The sequence below is a fragment of the Petromyzon marinus genome, chromosome 51 (assembly GCF_048934315.1).
Source record: "Petromyzon marinus isolate PM22_M1 ecotype Great Lakes invasive population chromosome 51, UKy_Petmar_22M1.pri1.0, whole genome shotgun sequence".
Taxonomy (NCBI): domain Eukaryota; kingdom Metazoa; phylum Chordata; class Hyperoartia; order Petromyzontiformes; family Petromyzontidae; genus Petromyzon; species Petromyzon marinus.
In genome coordinates this window covers 10966958-10988970 of record NC_133717.1, presented here as the reverse complement: position 1 = coordinate 10988970, position 22013 = coordinate 10966958, and the positions used below count along the sequence as shown (strand labels likewise).

Below are 22013 nucleotides of genomic sequence, written 5' to 3'. Positions count from 1 at the left end.
ATCCATTGTTGCCCTGAACTTCTACGCGTCCCAAGTCTATGCTCTCTCCGCCTTCATCAACCGGCACTGATCAACGCGGTGAACTTTGGCTAAACAACCCCTCGCACTCGGAACAGGTGCGGCGAGGCGCTCATCCAGCAGTGGGTTAACAACGGCAACGACAAAAGGCTGCTGCGCGTGTACTTGAACTTGCTTCTGCACGTGCTCACCGCCATCACGATTAACAACAACAACAAAAGACACCTTGCACGGGCGCACCGTCAGTCACACTCACTTGGAGCACCGCAGTGTTTAGTTTCACGCCAGCGTGGGGGTTCTTTTTCTGTTTAAACGTCCGTGCTGCAATGCATATCGGATGATCGTTTTCGTAATGTGAAGCCGCTAAAATGTGCTGCTTCGTGACCGCGCGCGCTCCCGCGCGTGAGCTGGATTTCAACTGTGGCTTGACGAACCTCCCAACCCCCCTTTTGGGGTCGTGGTGGACGCAAACTCGGCGGCCGACTCGGGAGGGGAGAGTTCACGAACGCGCCGGGGACACGCCGCGGAGCTAGCACGTTCTACAACATCAAGGATGACACTGCCATTGTCTCAACAGGAGCCATTCAAATGAACCGCCGACCCCGTTAATCACGCGCGCGGTGAAGCGTCACTGTCAGAGCTGGCGTGATTATCAGCTAAGACTGTCATCGATTTTGTCTTTCCGACAGCTCTGTTCTTCACCTGAGGACGGCTGCTTTCGTTGTGGCCCAAACGTCGTGAGAATTTTATTTTATGTTTTATTTTTATTATTTTATTATTTCCCTTCTACGTGACTTTACCGAAAGAACCAAAGCATTTTGGTTAGGCCACATAGTGATGTGACCAAATTAATTTTTGTTAAGATCCCTTCACCACCCGACACAACCAAACAAATCGAGTTGTTACGTGGACAAGTATTTAACGCACCAATTATTATTATCGCAATTGTTTTATTAACTGGCATAGTTTCACAGTTGGGGGTGGGGGGTGGAGGGGCGATGCATTATCCCAATTTAGTAATTTGCTGGTGATTTGTTGTATTTAGAAAATGTAAACATTGACGCCGGCACAACGATGGCCGACTCATTTCAAATGATTTCAGGGGAACTTTAATGTCCATTGTGCCGGGTTTTTTTTGTTCAATGCTTAACAGATTCGCAGTGTATAACCAGGGGTGGCCTGCTGAGTTCAAACCACGAACCTCTGCAACAATCCACGAGCCCGCCACCGCTGGGCCACGTCGCCGCCCTATCAGCGTCACTGCCGTTTGAGTTATCGCTTTAGTTTTTGTAAGATTACACAATATTTGGGCGAGGAGAGGGCTCCTCATATTTGCACGACATCGGTGGTGCAATCCAGTTTATTCATCTGCATTCTGAACCCCCCTCTCTCTCTCAGTGCTCTGACTCGGAGTAGTTGAATTAAAGAATCCTGCGGGGAGATTGTAAAAAAGAAGCCACCTCTACGTGGTAATTAATTAGGCTGGTGCATGTGGTAAATTTAACAACAAAGCCTCTGGAACTGACGGCCAAGCCCATAATATTTATACGGCTCATGATAATTAGGGTCAGTGCCCCAGGTCTGTCTGCAAATTTATTAGGTCAGGTTACATGTGTGACTCCCATGTGCAGACACAAGGCAGGGGTGTAACTATGCATCAATTAAAGTGGATTCTCACTCTGATGATACCTACTTTAGATTCAGTCACATTGCATGTGTTTGGGGTGGATCAGGAGGGCAGTGGGGCCGGTAGGTTCGTACACTGCTGCTCTGAGATGGCTTCCTGACCGTGGATAACATCAGTGGTGAATGATATCTCAGTCGGTCCTGGGTTTTCCTCCTTCACCAACCCACACTAACCATCGCGGTAAGAAATGGCCAAACAACCCCTTAACTGACGTGACATAGGGAAGCCTTCAACCACCAGTGGATTGACAAAGGGCAGTGAATTTGTATTCCTTGTAAGTAATAATTTCACATAAAACCTGCTATCACTGAAAGCTGCTACGTTTTCCACAATAGGAAAAAAAACATCACGAATGCTTTAATGGAAGCGGACTACGAATTGTGAACATTCACGAAATGGCGTGGAGGGTAAAATGATTACAGGGCGATTGCAAAGTGGTCAGTGGCGAGCGCATTTGTTCGATTTGGATCAAGTGCAGTTTGCCGTTTGACGTCCTGTGTGTCCATGTGTCATGTGTGTACCTTCCTAACTGTCTATTGGTCTGTGGTCTGTCCACCTGACTCTTCAGGTGTCCATGCGTCTGTCCATCTCCCCACCCTGCCAGCCTGTCTGTATGTATGCATGTCGCGCTATCTGTCCATTATCTGGTTAATTTATTTTGCAATCCCCATGCACACAAGGGCCCACATGTCTACACAGATGTGCGCGCACTTTCTCTTCCCCCCCCCTCCCCCCGCCATGGAGGCAAAATCCGTGCTGCAGTTGAATCTTAAACCCCATCACGGTACGATCAAGGAGATGGACTGCACGACTACAAACACACGCTTGCATTGCATCATCGTGGCACCGACCGCTTTGCGAAAATCCACCAAAAAAAGTGAGAACGGATTTCAGAAAAATTAGTCCCCTTCACGTAACCTCCCCCCCCCCCCTCTCACTACCACTCGCCTGACCAGCGCACACAACGTGGGGTTGGCATGGGATGGAGTCCTAGTCCAAGGAATGAAATGGGAGTCCCTTTCCCAATTTGCCCTCCCCCCCCCCCTCTTCGTAGGCCGACGCATGGTTCCTGAGTGCAGCCTCACCGCCTGTACACTACCTGATGGCTATGCCACTTTCCTGCCATCCCCTTGTTGGGGCGCCGCAGAGGCGAGATGTTAACTGCCTTGCCTGGTATACAGGACGTCGTGGGTTACATCTCAACACCTGACGCCTGCTGCTGTATATTTGGAGTTTGCATGTTATTCCCATGGTCCCGTGAAATTTTCTCCGGGTCTTTCGGGTTATCGCCTCCACATTTAGAGTGAACGTGCGTTCAGAGTGTCTGGCTGCGACAAATGTCCACATGATAAGCCACTTCGTTTGAGCTATCATTTGTGATAGGCAGGTCGCATCTGCAAAAGAGTTACACAGCTCAGTGGACCTTGCCTGGCAAAAATTAAAAGCTTTGGTTCGTTTAGTTTCACACCTAGAGCTGTGAATGCGTTTTCTTGCGTATGCAATGGACACTTTAACGTAGCTGGCCACTGATGGAGAGCAACGGAGGCGAGGTGCAGCCAATAACGACAGCTAGAGGGGGCGGGGAGACAGCCATTCTCGATGTAATATTGGTGCATTTAAGATCTAAAGAGTTAGGATTTCAGATTTTTTTGGGGGGGGATTGGTAAGGACAATTCCTTCAAATTTTGGGGATGATTTACACGATGCAATATTTTTTTTGTTAATTTATTTTATTCATTGAATAAAGTACGAGCCCGCTACGGTGCACCGCGAGACTCGTTCGATCCGACGACATCGTTCGAATGGTACATTCAGTACGCAACTGGACCATTTATTTGGAGGGGTGGGGGGGGGTGGTACGAAGGGAAAGTGAGCCACCACGGGCTTGCGATGTATTAATTGAACGCGTCTTCACGCTAACAATATCGGCGTCACCCGATGACACGTGCCAACCACTATTTGGCCATTTTTTTATGAAAGCACAAAAACATATATTCGTACACTATTAGTGATGTCAGTTCCTGTGACCTGAAAACAAATGTGTTTTTTGTTCATCTAACAGATCGGATGAAGGCCCCAACTTTCAGAGATTTCAGATTCATCCGAACACATTCCCACAGCTATCGTTCATGTCACCATGACAGCCTGCGCACACCGTTTTTTCCCCCCTCCCCTCTTCATTGCTCTTTTATTATTCATAAGGCGGCGACAGATGTCTCGCTGCAACGAGCGCGAGACCAGAGGTGCGCCTCACGACCCGCCAGCGCTGCTTTCACTGCCAGCCGAGGCCGCGCGTCAACGTGTTAATTATGAGCACGCACGCGCGTGAAAATTAAGTTACCAGGGCATTGCGCAACACCGGCAAAACACGTTGAAGCCAGCTAATTTATTTACACCCATCCATCCATCCATCCGCCCGCCCGCCCGCCCACGAGTTAATGAATCGTCGCGATTTGCGCTCACGATGCGATGCAGGAGCATTGATGCCTTGCACCTGCTCGCCCCGAGTAATTTTTTCCGTTCATTATTTCTCTTGCGCACCTTATGCAATGTGCACGTACAGCAACCTCCCGCCCCCCCCCCCCCACCTCTTTTTGTTATCAATCCACCGGTGGAGGAGGAGGAGGGCCACCCGAGGCCACGTGGGCCACGGGGGTTTGTTTGAGCGTTAGTTGCGGGTTGTGAAGGTGGGCAGCCAAAAAGCCGTGCGGAACGACGCAGCACAACGATGGATTCTGTTGCACTGCCCTCCCGCCGCCGACAACGTACGCCCTGCGTTATAATTGAAGCGGTTTGCAAGTAGAGTCATCGATTCTTGCGTGGACAATTTTGCATGTGCATCATGAGAATTGATTATAATTTATGGATTGATAAAACATTCCAGTTCCCAGTAGAGCGGTCGATATTCGTATCAATAGCCCAGTAAACGTGAAACGTTGGGCCAAAGGTTCCAGCCACATTTCAACATTGGTCCAACACTGCATGTTTATTTGGGTATTGGTGCTTCAGAAAAAGTGTTGTATGTTGCTGTATGTGTCAAAGAATAGGGCTTTGAAAGGCAGTTGAAAATGACGCTTCTTGCTTTTGGATATGCGGTACTTGAATGCACAGGATAAAATCAGTTAGTTGGGAGGTTCTGAACAGAAGATGGCAACTTATGCATTATAGATGTCAGCAGGATGACGAGGATGCGATGGGTGGGACATGTGGTCATGATTGAGGATGGCAGATTACAGAGACAGGTCGGTGACCAAGGGGAAGATTTAAAGCCAGATCATTGTCATTGGTGACCTTGGAGGTCAAGTGTCAGATTACACCAAGTATGAGACTTAGCAGGAGGAAGTGATGGCAACATGCTGTGCCATCAACATTCGTGACCTCTCGACCCTGACTGAGCAATTGTGTTCTGGGACATTCACCGCTATCGACTTACAACTAAACACCTTAAAATGAAATATTATAAGTTCGAGGGGCTGACCAGTGCAAGCTATTGCTCACAGGGCCTTGAAATACAGTCGTATTCAGACCACATATAATTACATTCAAGGGTGCTGCAGCGGTGAGATATTATCCCACTCGCCTGGTATGCAGGAGTTTGTGGGTTCGATCCCGACTATGACGCCTGCATGTTTGGAGTTCACGAGTTCTCTATCCCTGTGGGAGCATGGAATTTTCCCTAGCTTCCTCCGGTTGTGCCCTCCACATTTAGAAACAACGAGGCGTTTAGATTATTTGGCTGCTACTATACATTCCCACAAGTGATGACAACACTTCGATGAGCTATCATTTGTGGCACGGTCACCTATGAAAGACAGCGCATAGCTCAGCCGGTCTTATCTGGTGATAAAAAAATAGTTTAGTTTTAGTTTAACTCGAACAAACTTCAAGCACTTATTCAACTTGTTTAGCACAGCACGTAGCCAACCGTGATACTCGAAGGTGTGCGGTAGGGACAACAAACTAAACACAAAAAGCAATTTTAAATAAATGAGTGTTCAATCAAGATGATTTAAAAGCGCACAGCTCCAATGGCTTCCTAATGTCGAGAGGAAGAGCGTTCCACACAAGAGCGTTCCACACCTGAATGCGCGTCGATGCGGTGGACCGTATTTGTTCGATGGCAAGCCAAAAGCTGCCGCTGCGATGGAGATGGTCCCCAGCTGAATCTGCATGCAGAGGCCGAGGGCTTGCTGGCTGTGATTTGTGCCTCCCGATTCCAGCGCCTCCCGGGGAACTCTGGATGGATTTGATAGCAAACGCCCCCAACCCCATTAAGCAATTGGAACCCTTTTCTGTGCACGATAAGAAACTCATTGGACGTGACAGTGCGTGTGCAAGTGTGGCACACAAGCTGTAAACAACAACTGTACGTGCAGGGTAATTTCTAGGCCGTATAAAAGGTGCAATTGTGACCATGTTTGTGTGTATATATACTGTGTGGGGAGCGGTTGTGTAGCGGTTAGCTCGCCGCGCCATGACCCCGGCGACCCGAGTTCGATCCCCGCTTACAGACAACACCAGTGACGATTATCTGAACCGGACAGGGGCCTCCCCTAGGTCGACTGAGCCTAAAATTAGTACCTGGTGTGGTGTGTAAATATAATCACTCGGGTGACAAAGGCGGCCAGGCGTGGTGTTGGCCACCCTCATGTGCCGTGCCGGCCTTCATAGGTGCTACTCGCGAACATCCCTTGCCCCCACAGTCTGTTCAGGCTATACGGGGGGCCTTTGTCTTTTTGTATATACTGTGTGTATAGTGCACACAGCCTTATTCTAGACCACCGACTCAGAATAGTCAAACTTGTTGCCATATTATTTTTTTGGAGAGTCTCATTCTTGTTAGAAATCACAATAATAGTACAGCCATCATTTGCCTACTGTTACCACCACCACCCAATATCACAACCCCGTTAACGATTCTGCCACAAGCGATGGCGTGGGAGAATTTAGTGTGAGCGACCTTTGTGCGAGACTGCGAGAGGGGGCTTGGTTTTTCAGGGTAAAGGTAATTTAACATTTTGGCCAGCCTACCGCTTCAACTGTAATTACAAAGCAGCAGCAGGAGAAATAAAAAAATTTTTAATGCATAACGCACACATACACTTTCATCAAAGCAAAGTGACGGGTTTGGAAACGATTATTGAAAATAGAGCTAGACAGATGGACACGTGCGTGCCAAGACACAGACATGCGGAGATACCCCCACAGCTCTGCCGCACTGCCTTCATTGCATTCGCAAGTTTTCTTCCTCCGCAAACAGAATCATCCATATGAAATGATATTGGGTTTGGTGGGTGTTTATTTTTCAAAGTGGTCCAGCACGAGTGTGTTCAAATGTGCCAAACCCATCCAACCATATTTGGCCCCGCCAGTGTATGCAATAATATCTGGTGGAGCACGCCAAGTGATTGCATTGAGCAAGTTGGTACCAAAATGGGATTCTGCCACTGGACTTGCAATCCAGGGGTTATTCGGTGTCTTCTCCCCGTGCAGCAGTTCAAACGATAGGCAACTTCTTTTGAATCGCCCCTGCCTCTGTGTCTACCCATACTGGACGTCGGTGGGTAAAAAAAAGAGCTTCATAGCTCATCGGATTGCTCCTCCAGTCTAAATAAAGATTCTGATTCTGAATATTATATTTTAAAAAAACCACCCCTCTCCTGAATGTAATTGGCCAAGCACAATGTAGGACCCGACCGAATAAGGAGTCACGAGGCTCCATCCAGGAGGTTATTCTGCATAAATAAATAATGTAATAGCATAACTCGGCATGCACACGTATCTGGAGCGATCGCACACCTGGGATGCTCTTTCCCCGAGTGCATGTGCAGAACTGACGATGTTGGTCAGCTGCGGGCGGGCTGCATATGTTCCCACGGAGAGCGAACGCCTTCGCGTGCACGAGTCTGGGGACGTTACACCTCCACGGGGAATTGCTGAGTGAGAGACGGACAACGAGAGAGGGAGAGAGAGAGCTCGTGCCCTGAATTGTTATTCTATCGCTCAGGCCGTCTTGTCGACGCTTCTTCGTGTGCGATGTCCGCTGCGCAGTTTGACGAGAGTGCCATCCCAGCTGTTTGTGTCCCTGCATCGCTGAATCACGTCTGGTCACTGCCCTCTCCGTGGCGTTCTTACCCGCCCCGACTGGACATCGGTGTAAAAGAGCTTTGTAGCTCATCGGATTCCTCCAGTATACAAGAAAAATCGGAGTCTTCTGATTCTGTGACCAATCGTGATGATGTCATCCAAGCAATTGGGATTTCGGTCTTAATTTTTTGGTCTTTTAATTTTCACTTTGCCACTATGGTAGAGAAAATTTTCTCTTTGACCCGTCGTGATATAGGGGAGCTATATCACATATCCTATTATCTGCAGGATTATCCGGAGATTTACTCTACCTATCCACGGAGGGAAATCAGGGATAGTCGCGGATAATTGGTCATTTTCTGCGTGGCTCCTCTGAAACGTGAAAATAATGCGAAAGATTGTAAGCGTCTCTGCCAAGACTTTTAAGCGAGCTTTCATATTACGGCTGATAAATGTAAGAATAGGGCATCATAGTGGGGAGATGTTAACTATCTCACCTGGTATGTAGGAGGTCGTGGATCCGATCCCGACGCCTTCATATTTGGAGTTTGCGTGTTCTCCCCGTGGTCACGTGGCTTTTTCTCCAGGTCCTTCGATTTTTCCCTCCACATTTATAAACGCCTTTAGAGTATTTGGCTGCCATGAATTTCCACATGGTAAGCCACTTCGTTGAGCTATCATTTATGGCCAGGTCGCTTCTAAAAAAGTTATATAGCTCAGTGGGCCTTACCTAGTAAATACAAAGTTTAGTTGAGTTTTAGTTAGAATAGGGTCGTGATTAATAGTTTTTTTAATGGACTGTACAGCTCAAGTTGATAATAGGATTTGCGGCTAACAGGTAATCGTATTTTCCCACATATAACCCGCGGGGTATACCACTTTTTACAAACAAAACAAGACCCTGCGGGGTATATGGAGTTGCGGGCTATCCCAGAAATATTTTACACGTGTGACATGTCATAACTCGTTTATTTTTTTCATGGTAGGACGATCCACTAAGCAAAACACTTACCATTGACTAAAACTCTGCTGAATAAACCACTCACACAAATTGCACGTTATCACGTTTTAAATGAAATGTTTGTACAATTAAACGACAATGTTTGAAGTACGCGCATTGTTTACCGGCGACGGGAGGGCTGGGGAGAGGGAGGTGGGGGTGGGGGGGTGGGGCAGCTGGGGGGAGAGAGAAGTGGGGGTTGGGTGGTGGGGTATATAAAAACAGTAAGAGAAGCCTGACAATCGTGTATATTTTGTACCAGAATAGGTAACACAATTTAATAAATTATATCACTTCACAATTGTAACAATCGGTAACTTGTTGTTTACACTACTATACTTATTTATCCTATCACTTCACATGGAGCTCCACGACCTAGGCACTCTCTTTGCTCTCCAGGCTTAACTGCCTTCCAACTGATATTTAACCTTTATCATATCGACTCTCCTACTCCATAAATTACCCCCAACTCACAGCCTCGTGGCTGCCCACTGATCACACTCCACCTCACACCCACGACTTGTAGGAGCAAGGGCTCTCTGTCCACTCAGTGGTGCTGTCCACTCAGTGGTGCTGATAACGTTCACATTCAGCACCACAAGTCGGGAGTCTCATGCCTGCAGTTCACCGTTGTGGTGTCCCCTTCCTTTATCATATAGCCTCACGATGTCTTTTTATATATACACGAGGATTGTGCTATCGTTCATCGTTTGTGGTGTTCAACACCACTAGAAATTTGCCACATGAGTACAGTCCATAATAGGGGAGTTGGGTCTAAAATCCACAGCATCTCTTCCCAGCGCTCTGTCCTAATTGAATCTCATTTTTGTGGAAGTGATATTAGCAACAAAGCAACCGTTGTTTCACTATTTACACATTTATTTATGTTCGTTAACAATGACTATGAGTCATCGTTGTCATCACGGATGGCATTTGCAAATAACCCATAGGTGCACATTTCGTCATTTGTTTACACTTCCTTTTGTCTTGTGTCAGTATGCTCAAGTAGTGCCACGTCTTTCCGGCACCAATCTCTTGTATCGTCGCCAAGCCAATTCTCTATCATGGGACCTTCTTGCCAGTATGAAAATATGAAAAATAATAGGTTTCACCCTTTCTGGAAATAAAACAAGTCATGTGAGGGAGCTATATTACAGATCTCATTATCTGCAGGATTAGCCGGGGATTTACTCGACCTATCTGTAGAGACGATCTGGGAATAATCGCAGATAATTGGTTATTTTGTTGTGCGGCCATTCTCTGTTCGGTCTTCCTCTGTTTCCGGTCCCTTCCATTTTACCCAAAACGACACATTTAGAATTTACCTGGTTGTTTTCCATCCGACATATGGGACTATTGGGTGGATGAATGGAAGCATGACAATGAGTATGGCTGCCCACCCAAAGCCCTCAGTATGACTACCACCTCGGGCACTGCTGCTGTGGTAGCGGTCAGCAGTCCCGGTCTTATCCTCGATCCCTCGCTAACCATCGAAGCGCCCGCATTAACAAGGTCAAGAAGGCTGCCTTCTTTCCCTCTCTCTCGGAAATGTGGCCACGTTCCAACCCCTTCCTCTCCATTCTGTTGGATTCTTAGAAAGTTGGCACACGTCTATCACCTGCTCTCGCATCTACTTCTGATCTGCACGTTTTTCTGGCACCCACGTTAATCTGTTAAATCGGTTCCATCACGTGCGGAATGTTGTCCGCCAGAGCTCTCATCCGCGTTACACGTTTCTCGTCCATGGTACATATGTAGTTTATTTTGTTGTCCTTCCCCGGCACCTCGGTTGACTACGTACGGTGCGAAAGAAGTTCAACATACATACACGTGTTACCGAGCATGTGACCAGCCCTGTGCTCGCGTCTCTTCATTGGCTGCTAGTCAATGTTTGGGTGGATTTAGAGCACCCACTCCTCACCTACAAGGCCCTCAATGATGCCGCTCCCTCCTATATCCACGACCTTCTCCATCCCTGTGTTCCGGCAGGAGCCCATCCAATCGTCTGATTCCTACATGCTGCTGTGTGTGTGCCCGAGGTAGAACCTCCTCCACTCGATGGGTGCCCCAACCTCTTCGCGCGTGGCCCACTGGCTGTGGAATTCACTTCCACACGCGTATTCAATTCTTGCCTGAAGGAATTGCATTAATTCTTATAGGGTTTTTTTTTATCTTTCTTAATATTTTTGAGCTGTGGGGTTTTATTTGGTGGGTGTTTTTTTGTCACCCTGGGTGCTTTAATTTGTTTCGACTGTGTTTTTATTATTATTGATATTAATTTCTGTTTTTAGTGCTGTACAGCACCTTGTAACCTCTGGGTGAAAGTTGCTGTAAGAAGTGCAAATTATTGTTATGACAAAACAAAATTGCGAGTCTGATTGAAGACCCAGATTAATATAATTTAGTAACTTTAACAGAGACTGCAGTGCATCGAGACAGACTAAAAATGGTAATTGGCTATGAATGTTAATAATAAATTATATATTGAGTTCACAGACTAGCTGCCCTAAATTGTGAGCCTTACACCTACATTTTATAATTTAGAGTGGACTAAACGTTCGACTTGTAGAATGATGACTGGACTAAAATTATCCAAGTGTCCGTCAACCTGACTAAGACTATGACTTAAAGAAAATAAAAATGATGACTGCATTATCCCTGATGTGCAGACGCCAGACCATTGACTTTTTCGTTCAAAATTGTTGCCTCTTATTTTGTCCGTGCTCTTATTTTTTTGGCAAAACGCAAGAATGTGCGTCCGTGCACAAGTGTGTGCAGGTGCGTCCGTGCGCGTGTGCGACCTTCAAGGGTATTCGCGAATAGCACTTGCCCCTAAAATATATTAAGCCTATATGGGGGAGGGGGGGGGCGGTGGCGGGGGTCTTTGTCTTTGTCTGCACATGTTATTAAACTGCGTAAAAATGTATTTCTTTCGCAGCATATCCACGCGCATTACTACCCCCGAGGAGGAATGTGGAAGAAATCCCTTTCCGTTGGGTGCGCACGTGCGGCGCATGGGAGTGGCACATGGGAGTGGCACGTACGTTTTTAAAGGTGGGCTCCGGGCCATTTGCATTTTGTTTATGTATTTGGGCACGCGCGCGCACGCGCGCGCGTGTGTGTGCTTGTTTCGCCTGCAAGTTAAACTCATCACTAGTGCATGAGAAACGTGTTTTATTTAGACGCGTGACTGGCCGAGTTTATTTTGCCTCAAGCGGAGCCGAACGCAAAAATAACAAACGACATTAAGCCATTTGTCGGTTCGACGCTGGACGTAGCCTCTTCACGCCACGTCGGTCATGAGGGCTGTTTCACCAAAATGAAGGTGGGCGGCGGCGAGGGGGGGGGGGGGATGCTGGGATGTGTGAAAAGAAGCGTGGAGAGAAAACGTGGAGAGTAACGCGTGGATTGAGGTCATATGCACGTTAAACGCATCGTGCTGACTGTTAAGAAAGGTTCGTGGGCTTGAGCGGGACATGTTGGGGTAGGGGACACATGTACCCGTGTTGCTACCTGCCCTGATTTTCCAAGGATCTTTCTCTGCTTGAGGTTGTATTTTCCACAAAATTTGTAAGTCATCCCAGGGACATTTAAAAGTGGCCGCTTTTGTTAGTGGCGTAATAATACATTGCACAACACGATTCATTCACGTGAAGTTAATCCCTTATCCGGTATTGTCCGGCATTATTATACTCATCATATGTCGTGGTTTATTTATCTCAGAGGTGGCAACCGTACTCTGTGCGTATGTGGCCTGAGTGCAAGTGCATGCTGGGGCGATTCATACAACGAGGAAGACCTGATTGCCTTAGAACAATGCCTTGTAGCGCGCTTAGCCATTGATTTCTGTGATCGAGTGCCTCTTACATAAGGTTAAGATACATTACAATTAGGTGACTGGGTGGCTCAGAGGTCAGAGTGCTGAGCCGGCATTGCTGAAATCCCCAAGTTCGAATCCAGGCAGGCACCTGCGGTCAGGGCCGTCTGTAGCGGGGGGAGGGGTGGGGAGTGCGTGGCCCGAGGCAAATCACGCCGTGTGAGCCCCTCCCCCGACGCCTTCATTCTAAACCGAAACTATTACATCTGATACCGTGACGTCAAAGCGCGCCCCCCCCCCCCCAAAACGCGGGGCCCAGGGCAGTCGCCCCGATTCGCCGTGTGCCCTAGGGACGGCTCTTCCGGGGGTTCTCAAGTCTTGAGAGTTGATGGTCTCAGCCCGGACCCAATTGAATGTGAACAAAAAAAAGACATCACGTTAAGCTTTCTTTCTTCACTCAGTTTGACTTAATTTCAGCTCTGAGAATTATAATTATTTGTTTGATAGTCATACGATGAACGGTGTGCCAGGCCGTGTGGGAATGTGCTGACCCCTGTTGTGTGGACCTTATCTTACCTACGTGTGGACCTTATCTTACCTAGTGTGGACATTATCTTACCTACGTGTGGACCTTATCTTTCCTACATGTGGACCTTATCTTACCTACGTGTGGACCTTATCTTACCTAGTGTGGACCTTATCTTACCTAGTGTGGACTTTATCTTACCTACGTGTGGACCTTATCTTACCTAGTGTGGACCTTATCTTACCTAGTGTAGACTTTATCTTACCTACGTGTGGACCTTATCTTACCTAGTGTGGACCTTATCTTACCTACGTGTGGATCTTATCTTACCTAGTGTGGACCTTATCTTACCTAGTGTGGACCTTATCTTACCTACGTGTGGACTTTATCTTGCCTACGTGTGGACCTAATCTTACCTACGTGTGGACCTTATCTTACTTACGTGTGGACCTTATCTTACCTACGTGTGGACCTTATCTTACCTTACAAAACACCTCAAGAGGTAGCCCTGTAATATCCACTTCCAACGGATGTTTCCTTATGTGCATGGCTGCAAGAGTTCCGGATGGATTACGTATTTGCATCAGATGACTGGAAGAGTGCAATCAGGATACAACTGGAGGAAAAGACTTTTAAAAAATATATATATCCACCACAATGAGGACTCGATACGGTCCTTCTGGCTGGGCCTGTGCTACCACCTCATAGCTGCTGAACATGGCTCGCCTGTGTGGGAGACACTGCCCATCGCCTCGCGCCATTGTGCCGCGCAAAGCGGCAGTGGTGGCAACGCGCAAACCTCGTTACCCAGCAAATGTTATCGATTTCATTTGTTTTTACTATTTTACTGCAAAACTAATTAATCGCCGTGCATCCCAAGGGGCCGCTTGCGCCGCGACGTGAAGTGCAAGTGCTACGTTGTCATTTTTTTTTTGCGCGTGGAAATCAATGGCAAATTACTGGGAGATGTTTTTTTGATGGGGAAGCCAAGCGCACTTCCATTATATATATATTTTTTGGGGGGGGAGGCAATTTTAGGCACGACAATGCCACGGCATGGGAAAGTTTCGTCCATTGTCAGGTGTGAGGGTTTTTTTTGCCAAAGCACTTCTACTAGGCTTGTGAAAATATTTGAAACCCTTCCTATTTCCAGAAATAGTATTCTATTCGGTTTTTTTTGTGCAGTCCCGTTTAAAATGATCACACGGCATTGTCAGGTGTGAGGGTTTTGCTACAGCTCTTCTAGGAGGCTCGTGAATACATTTTAAACCTTTCTTATTTGCAGGAATAGTATTCTATTCTTATTTATTTCTCTCTCTTTCAAGTTTTGTTATATCTGAGGCAGTGGGGAGCCCCTCAATGGCACGCAATTTAAAAATCCCATCAATGCAAATACGTTTTTAAGCACCATACAATCCAAAACATCGCCCAAGGTTGTGCCTTCATAAAGAGAATGGCACGAGTGATTACTTTGAGCTGTTATAAAGGGGTCAAGACGAGCGTAGGTATAATCTCTGCCCCACCTCACCAAGTCTCCGCCGTCTCTCTGGGTCCGCTTGAACTCCAACCGACAAATTAAGGCGGCAGTTGCCCACAATTGTTGTGAGTGCTTCAGTCATCGTGTTTGGTTGTGGAGCGGTTTTTTAGGTTTCGTCGAGAACCTCTCTGAATTTTTACTCTTTTCTTGACGCCGCCCCCCCCCCCCCCCCCCATGATAAAATAAAACATTTGCCAAGAATCCCCTTGAGGCTCCTGCATTGTCATTTTGTGCTCACAGCATGGACCGCGTAATTACGGCTCGTAATGCCAACACAATTAATCACTGTGCCGTATATTTGTTGCCAACTTTTATATATATATTTTTTTAAATATATACAAAGGTACTTGTTGAGAAAAACAGCCCCAATGTTCCGGCCGTCGATTGAATCGCTGAAGGAGCCGCGTTGTCTCCCTTCCCACATGTTAAGCAGCGCGCTCGTTCATTTGTATTCTAATAACTTTGGAATGGTGCTGCCAGCCGCTGACAGCCGGTTATTGGAGCAGTACACAAATATCGCAGGGTGGGGTACTTTGTTAAGCTTTGCCCAGGGTGATAAAATAACAAACAAAAAGACAACTTGCAAGTGGACGCTCGTGCCAAGAGACGCGTCTTTGGTGCGTCTCTCCTAACAAAACAGCACAGGGCGCTCGGATATGAGACCAGGAAACACGTCTGGGTTGGAATTGGAGAGCCTGTCAGAAAAATAAAAAACCACCGACACATACAGAGCGGAGGACATTCAAGCTCGCCTTCGACTGTCTGGAGTACACTCAGCTCATCTTCTCATGCATTTAATTCAGGAGGCAACACGTTTATTCTACAACCACAACGGGGTAACTACATAGCCAGTAACCACAATGGGATGACTACATAACCGGTAACCACCAAGGGGGTAACTACATAACTGGTAACCACCACGGGGTAACTATATAAACGGGTCAGGTCAGTCGGCACACTGCCTGACCCACGATGCCGAGCGTGAAGACCGGAGACCGAGGAGAAGACGCAGCAGGGCGGGCTCCATTCCAGCAGACAGCCCCGATGGGAGCCCGGGACCTCCTTTTATTGCCCACCAGCGTGGCCTGACTCCGTCCTCAGCCACGCCTCCTTCTGGAACTTCCCAGAAGATTCTGGGCCATACACCACGTGTCCCTTCTGTCACCTTTTGCCCACATCCTTACCCTATCCTATCACGTGCCCTTGCCAGCCAATTGGGCTACTACGTCCTCAAATGCCCCGTACTCTGCCAGCCCCCAGAACCATGCTCCCCGAGAGACCTCTTCCATGACACGTGTACTCTGCTGGCAGAGAGGGCTACTACACACGCAATTCCTCTCTCTGTCGGTAGATGGCGCTAGGCACCGCAGTGACCCATTATATGTCACTACACATTTATATATCTCCTTAACCAAGGCGCTGCATGGTGAACTAACGGTGGTACAAGATGCTTGGCGAGGTGAAACTAGATGAGTGGATGGCATATGTGTGTAAAATGAGGTGGTGGTGGTGGCGGTGACGATGCATGGAATAAGCTAAGATGGCAATGAGATGAGTGGATTGATGATGGGTGACCATGGTGATTTGGGGACAGGGTAACCGCCTGCTGCAGGCGACCTCTCATTGCGATGTGGGCGATCGTTGCACCTCTGTCGCTGGGCTCCATCTCACTGTTGATCCGCCAATCCCGCATTGAAGTCGATGGAGTCGGGGGAGGGGAGTGGCGTGCGTGGTTTTTGTTTTGTTTTATCTGCACCCGAGCGTCCGGTTTGTGATTATAATTAGTTTTATTTATTGTGGAAGCGTAAAAAAAGCAACGCGCTCGCGCCTACGCACCACCACGTTTGATCGTACCAGCGGCGGAAATGGGTTTCCTCTCCCAGGCCCACAAAGGGGGCACCGAGTTTGTTCGGTTAATCATCTGAGACATGTGGCTAGGGGGGTTGGGGGGGGGGTTACGTCCGTGGGCCGCGCCATCAGCATTTAAACACAGCTATGTTTTGGCATTTCTGTCCTGGGCACGGAGGAAAACAATCGCAGCCCATCACCTTTGCCAGGAATGATTATGCACCCGCCACACATTGCAGCTCGGCACTGACAGATTGGGGGTTAGGGGGGGTGTGGAGCCCTGCCTGGTCAAACAAACAAACACAAATTCTCTGGGTCTTTCGGTAAAGTCACGTAGATAGGTTCAAAGAGAAAAATGACGACCGCTTGTGTTGCGATAGAAACGTCGTAGTTTTTTTCTTATTTTTTTTGTTATTTTCTTTGAACCTACAGTATCTACGTGACTTTACCGAAAGACCCAAAGAACATTAATTCCTGCAGTCACGAAAGCTTTAAGTCAAGATATAAACAAACACAAACTTTCAAAACTGTGTTGCAACAAGGACAGCACTCGGGAATTGTACATTTGGATCAGCTGGAAATCGCTTTCGTTTTGCGAACATTGGCAGGAAGGTGCAGCCCAGAAAAGCAGACAGCTCTCTCCCCTTGTACGTGCGATTCGTACGTTGAACTTCCTTCGCACCGTACGTAGCCAACCGTGCCAATCGGAGGTCTAGGCTGTGCGCCTCCTGGCTATTCCAACGTCAGTTGGAATCTTCGTTAACCACAATAAAACATTCAAGTTTTTTTTTATTTAGCGAGAATCCATGGTACTTTTCAGCCCGTGTTTTTTTCTCCCATCCTCAAGGTGACACTAATCCTGATTGTGCTGCTGATGGAACCTTTAATTACACAGGAGCGTGCGAGCCAGTAGACTCAAATGGAAAATGAAAAACGCTCCGGTAGCGTGCGACTTTGGTCATCCAGAACAGACCGCAACAACGTAACAACGTAACAACGACGACCGATCCGCAAATACGAAGGAGCGATACGCATTCTTACTCCACTGCTCTTGACGCGGTTATCCGGGCTTGACCACCTGAATGTGAAAATCGCAGTTGCCGCTCTGCGTCTACATCAGAAGAAGTCGGCTCGTCAACTTGCGTCAGTAGCCAGTCATTGCGTGAGATTTAAAATTGGTATAGTTACAGAGCTCCTCTCATCTGTGATGAACTCGGACAGGGGGAGGAGGAGGAGGAGGAGGAGCGGCGGGGGGGGTCAAACGTTGCGGATCCGATCTGTGAAGCTGACCAGTAAGCACCGGGTGACGGTTCGACACCCCCAGCGTGGCCGCAGTGCGACCTCCCAGCCCTGCGCTTGGAGAAAGGGCCATCAAAAATGCGGCGAAAGTTTGGATTAAACGGTGCAACGCTTTTTTGTTCGCGTCTAAAACCGACGACGGAGATCGAACGCACGTCTTTTGATCACAAGTAATGCTACACGCGGAAGGTGATTTCTCGACACCATGAGGCAATGCTGTGGCCATAGCTCTTGAATGTTGTTTTCCCTCAAATGTGCTTGCTACTCAATGTCTACAATTTTATGATTTATTCGCCGCTATAATTTTATTTTATTGTTGTTGTTTTTTTTCCACCAAGGTCCTAAGCGGGTCATGCTTGTAAAAACAGCTCAAGGCCGAAAGTTTTTTTTGTTTTTACCCGCATCAACAAATATCGTTCAATCAATCAACCAAATCTCCCATCATGCCCTGTATGCCGTACAGCATCACCATACTTCATAAACAACGCACACCACAGCCCGTTCTTGGACCAACAGCTTCAACACTGTGACCATATATAATTATTTTTAGGCAGCATGTAGGTCAACTGTATACCGGTTTCACATTTGTGAGGAATCATCAGTACAATGTGGCCATCAGTCGTCTACTGCTGCCTTGTGTACCTCGGAGGCGGTGTGAGAAACATTTTTTTTTAAATACAACTTACAACAGTATTCAGTTTCAGAGAATTAAATGGGCGTCACAAGACATTTGGACCACCTTGTATATCAATGTGATCTCACCGTCTATGATCTCTACATCCCGATCTTACATCCGTCTCATCTCAGGACAAAGGCAATGCCACCTTCATTCCTCTTCTCATATGAATGCGTCTCTGCCTATTGTCGACATCTCTCCCATGTCGTTACTCTTCGATATGCTCCACACTTTTCATCTCTGCATCGTCACCTCGTGACGAACATCTCGTCGCTTGATCTCACTGCATCTGTATTGCCCGTAATCTCCTCTGTCACATCGCAGCATCTCCACTCTCCTAACTCGTCAACCCAAGCGGGGTTTACGAATCAAATTCAAATGAAACACCGTGCGCACGTATCTGCTCTAAATAAGGGACCTCTGTTTTGAAACGTCACCTTATTATCGATCAGTTTTCAGAATCAGAAGGGTTTTATTCGCCATGAAAGTTCACACCGACACGGAATTTTACTTTGGCAGGATGGTGCATACATTCAACATATAGGAATCTCAAATCCTGCTTGGCACCTCCAATGGCCTAAGCAGCACCGCTTGGCTTGGGTTTAACAGACAATGTGTGGGAGCCAACGGCTGCCACTTGCACCGGCGCCGGGACTGTGCAACATGCGCTTGAGTGACACTTTGCTCGCTTGCGGAGACCATGACCCTCAAACACCGCAGGCCCTTGGCTAGCGTCACGCTCGAAATATGGCTCGGAATGGCAACATGTCTTTTTTTGTTCCGTCTCCCAATCGGGACTGTCAAAGAAATAAATGAAACGTTCGTGCTATTTTGAGTTAACCGAAGAGAGAAAGCCTCAACGTGAGATAGTTAAGCAATTGTGAGGCGGATTAACATTCACAGTGCCTACGTTAATCATTTGTAAAGCTGATTAGATTGCTGAGGGGACATTTTGATAAATGATTCATGCGTTTTGCAATAATGTTTCTTCTGTGTGCACATCTATAATTATAATGCCCTGCCTGTAACGTTCGGCCAGTTAACTACATATTTGTCTTTCACCGACATATCTCTGGTTTCACCATAACTCCGCCTCATCTGTGTCTCTTCTCTATATGTTTTACTGGAATCGAACGAGGAGGTTTATTAATTCGAATCGTGGTGGTGTTCCCAAAAAGATAAGTTATGCCGAGGCCCCGACCCAATAAGCTATCGCCACCGAATGATGAAACCTGGATAAAAATGTAATATGAACATCAAGAGTGAATCTATAAAAACGACTCAAGGTACGTACTGGTTAGCTTTGCCCTCCCCAGGTCGTATTGACCATTGGCTAATACTCAAAATAACTATTTTTTATATGGATTCCAACTCTCTGACCCAGCATCACCAAGCAAATGAAAATTCACTCTTGTTTTGTGTGTTCTTCTTCCCCTCGTGCAGACTGTCACATCGGTTCAATTGTGGCGTCGTTGTGGTGTCACAGCAGTGAAGCCGCTCCGCCGGAGCCGTGCCAGCAACGCCACCACGAGTAGACGTCCGGGCCGACGCTGCTTCTCCCTCACCACCCCCCAAATGAGCACACACAACACACACTACACACAACACACACACACAACACACACAACACACACACACAACACACACACACAACACACACAACACAATACACAACACACACACAACACACACACACAACACACACACACACCACACACAACACACACACAACACACAATACACACACAATACACACACACAACACACACACACAACACACACACACACAACACACACACACACACCACACAACACACACACAACACACACACAACACACACAACACACATACACCACACACACAACACACAGCACACACACACACAACACACACACAACACACAGCACACACACAACACACACACAACACACACAACACACACACAACACACACACACCACACAACACACACACAACACACACACAACACACACAACGCACACACACCACACACACAACACACAGCACACACACAACACACACAACACACACACAACACACACAACACACACTACACACAACACACACACACAAGACACACAACACACACACAACACACACAGGACACACACAAGACACACACAACACACACACCACACACACCACACACAACACACACACAACACACACAACACACACACAACACACACACACACCACACACAACACACACAACACAAACACAACACACACAACACACACACCACACACAACACACACACACAACACACACACAACACACAGCACACACACAACACACACAACACACACACAACACACACAACACACACACAACACACACACAACACACAGCACACACACAACACACACACAACACACACAACACACACACAACACACACCACCCCCACGTAGGACCTCGTGGGGAAGTCACCTGGCCTCCAGGTTTTCACCCAGGGGCCCTCCTCGTAGGGACATCCCCCCACGGTTTCCTGGGGCCAGTGAATTGGCCGACTTCCCCCAGGTTGAATTACACCGCGGAGCCGTGAATTGACGTGCAATTGCATGGTCACGACGAGGCTACTCAGTCACCGCGGTTAGGACACACACAGCACGGCAGGTAGGAGGGGGACGGGACCACGAACGGTGGGCTAAGAGCAACCAGGAGGCAGGATCAGCCGGGTAGGCGCCTGATTGGCTGGCAGGTTAGGGTCCTGAAGGTCCACACGAGCACCAGGGGAAGCAACTGATTGGCTGGGAAAGTATGCTTGCACACCATGGCCAATGGCAACGGCCCAGCGGCGGCCCCTGTGTGATGGGTAGAGAGGGAAGCGGACGTCGGTGAAGGCACCGATGCGGGCGCACCAATGGCGGTGAGGAATCGCGGGTTGGCCAGGCAGTACTTTGATGTAGAGAAGGATAAGATGGGAGAGGAGAGAGACGATGGGCAGTTCGCGTTCTCCTGCCGAGGACGTGCGATCGCTAACACGGATCGCCCGCCCAGGATTCGCGACAGTGGTGATTGGGAAGCTAGCCGCCGACAAGATCCATCGGTATTCAGCTCGCACCGTGTGGTGGCAGCCCAAAGTGGGAAGCGCACGCCTCCCATTTGACACCCTTGTCGAGCGCGCGCTTGAGTGCGAGGAACTCTCCAGGGAGCGCACGCAACTCCAAGGGTTGGGACGAGAGTGCGTCGTCGTGAGCCTGCTCTCAGAGGAGGAAGAGGAGGAGCTCGCAAGAACGGTAAGGGGACAGGCAAGGGAGCCCCCGAGATCCCGTGATTCAACCCCGGGGCGGGTAGCCGGGATACAGACGAGCATCGGGGAGATAGACAACAAGATAACCCAAGTAGATGATAAAATGAACCGAAATATGACCAAGCTACAGTCTACCGTGGAGATGATCCAGTCCGAGATGGGGGATCTACACTCCACGGTAGGAGGACTAACTGGACAGGTGTCCAGAATTAGAGGCAGATCTTGGGCAGAGGCTTAGCGGG

The 22013-nt window shown here is 48.0% G+C and overlaps 1 protein-coding gene across 2 annotated transcripts; it reads left to right on the top strand.

The window, feature by feature from the left end:
* The first annotated feature begins 11695 nt into the window (after positions 1-11695).
* LOC142931263 (uncharacterized) lies at positions 11696-22008 on the top strand. Of its 2 annotated transcripts, none has more exons than XM_076074984.1 (2): positions 11696-11846; positions 19939-22008. In XM_076074984.1, exons 1-2 carry the CDS (start codon positions 11820-11822, stop codon positions 21061-21063), a joined length of 1152 nt encoding a protein of 383 aa, XP_075931099.1. In that variant the 5' UTR covers positions 11696-11819; the 3' UTR covers positions 21064-22008. The 2 variants fall into 2 exon arrangements, with proteins under 2 accessions (XP_075931099.1, XP_075931100.1); XM_076074985.1 differs by lacking the exon at positions 11696-11846 and adding an exon at positions 17774-19781.
* Positions 22009-22013: the final 5 nt, after the last annotated feature.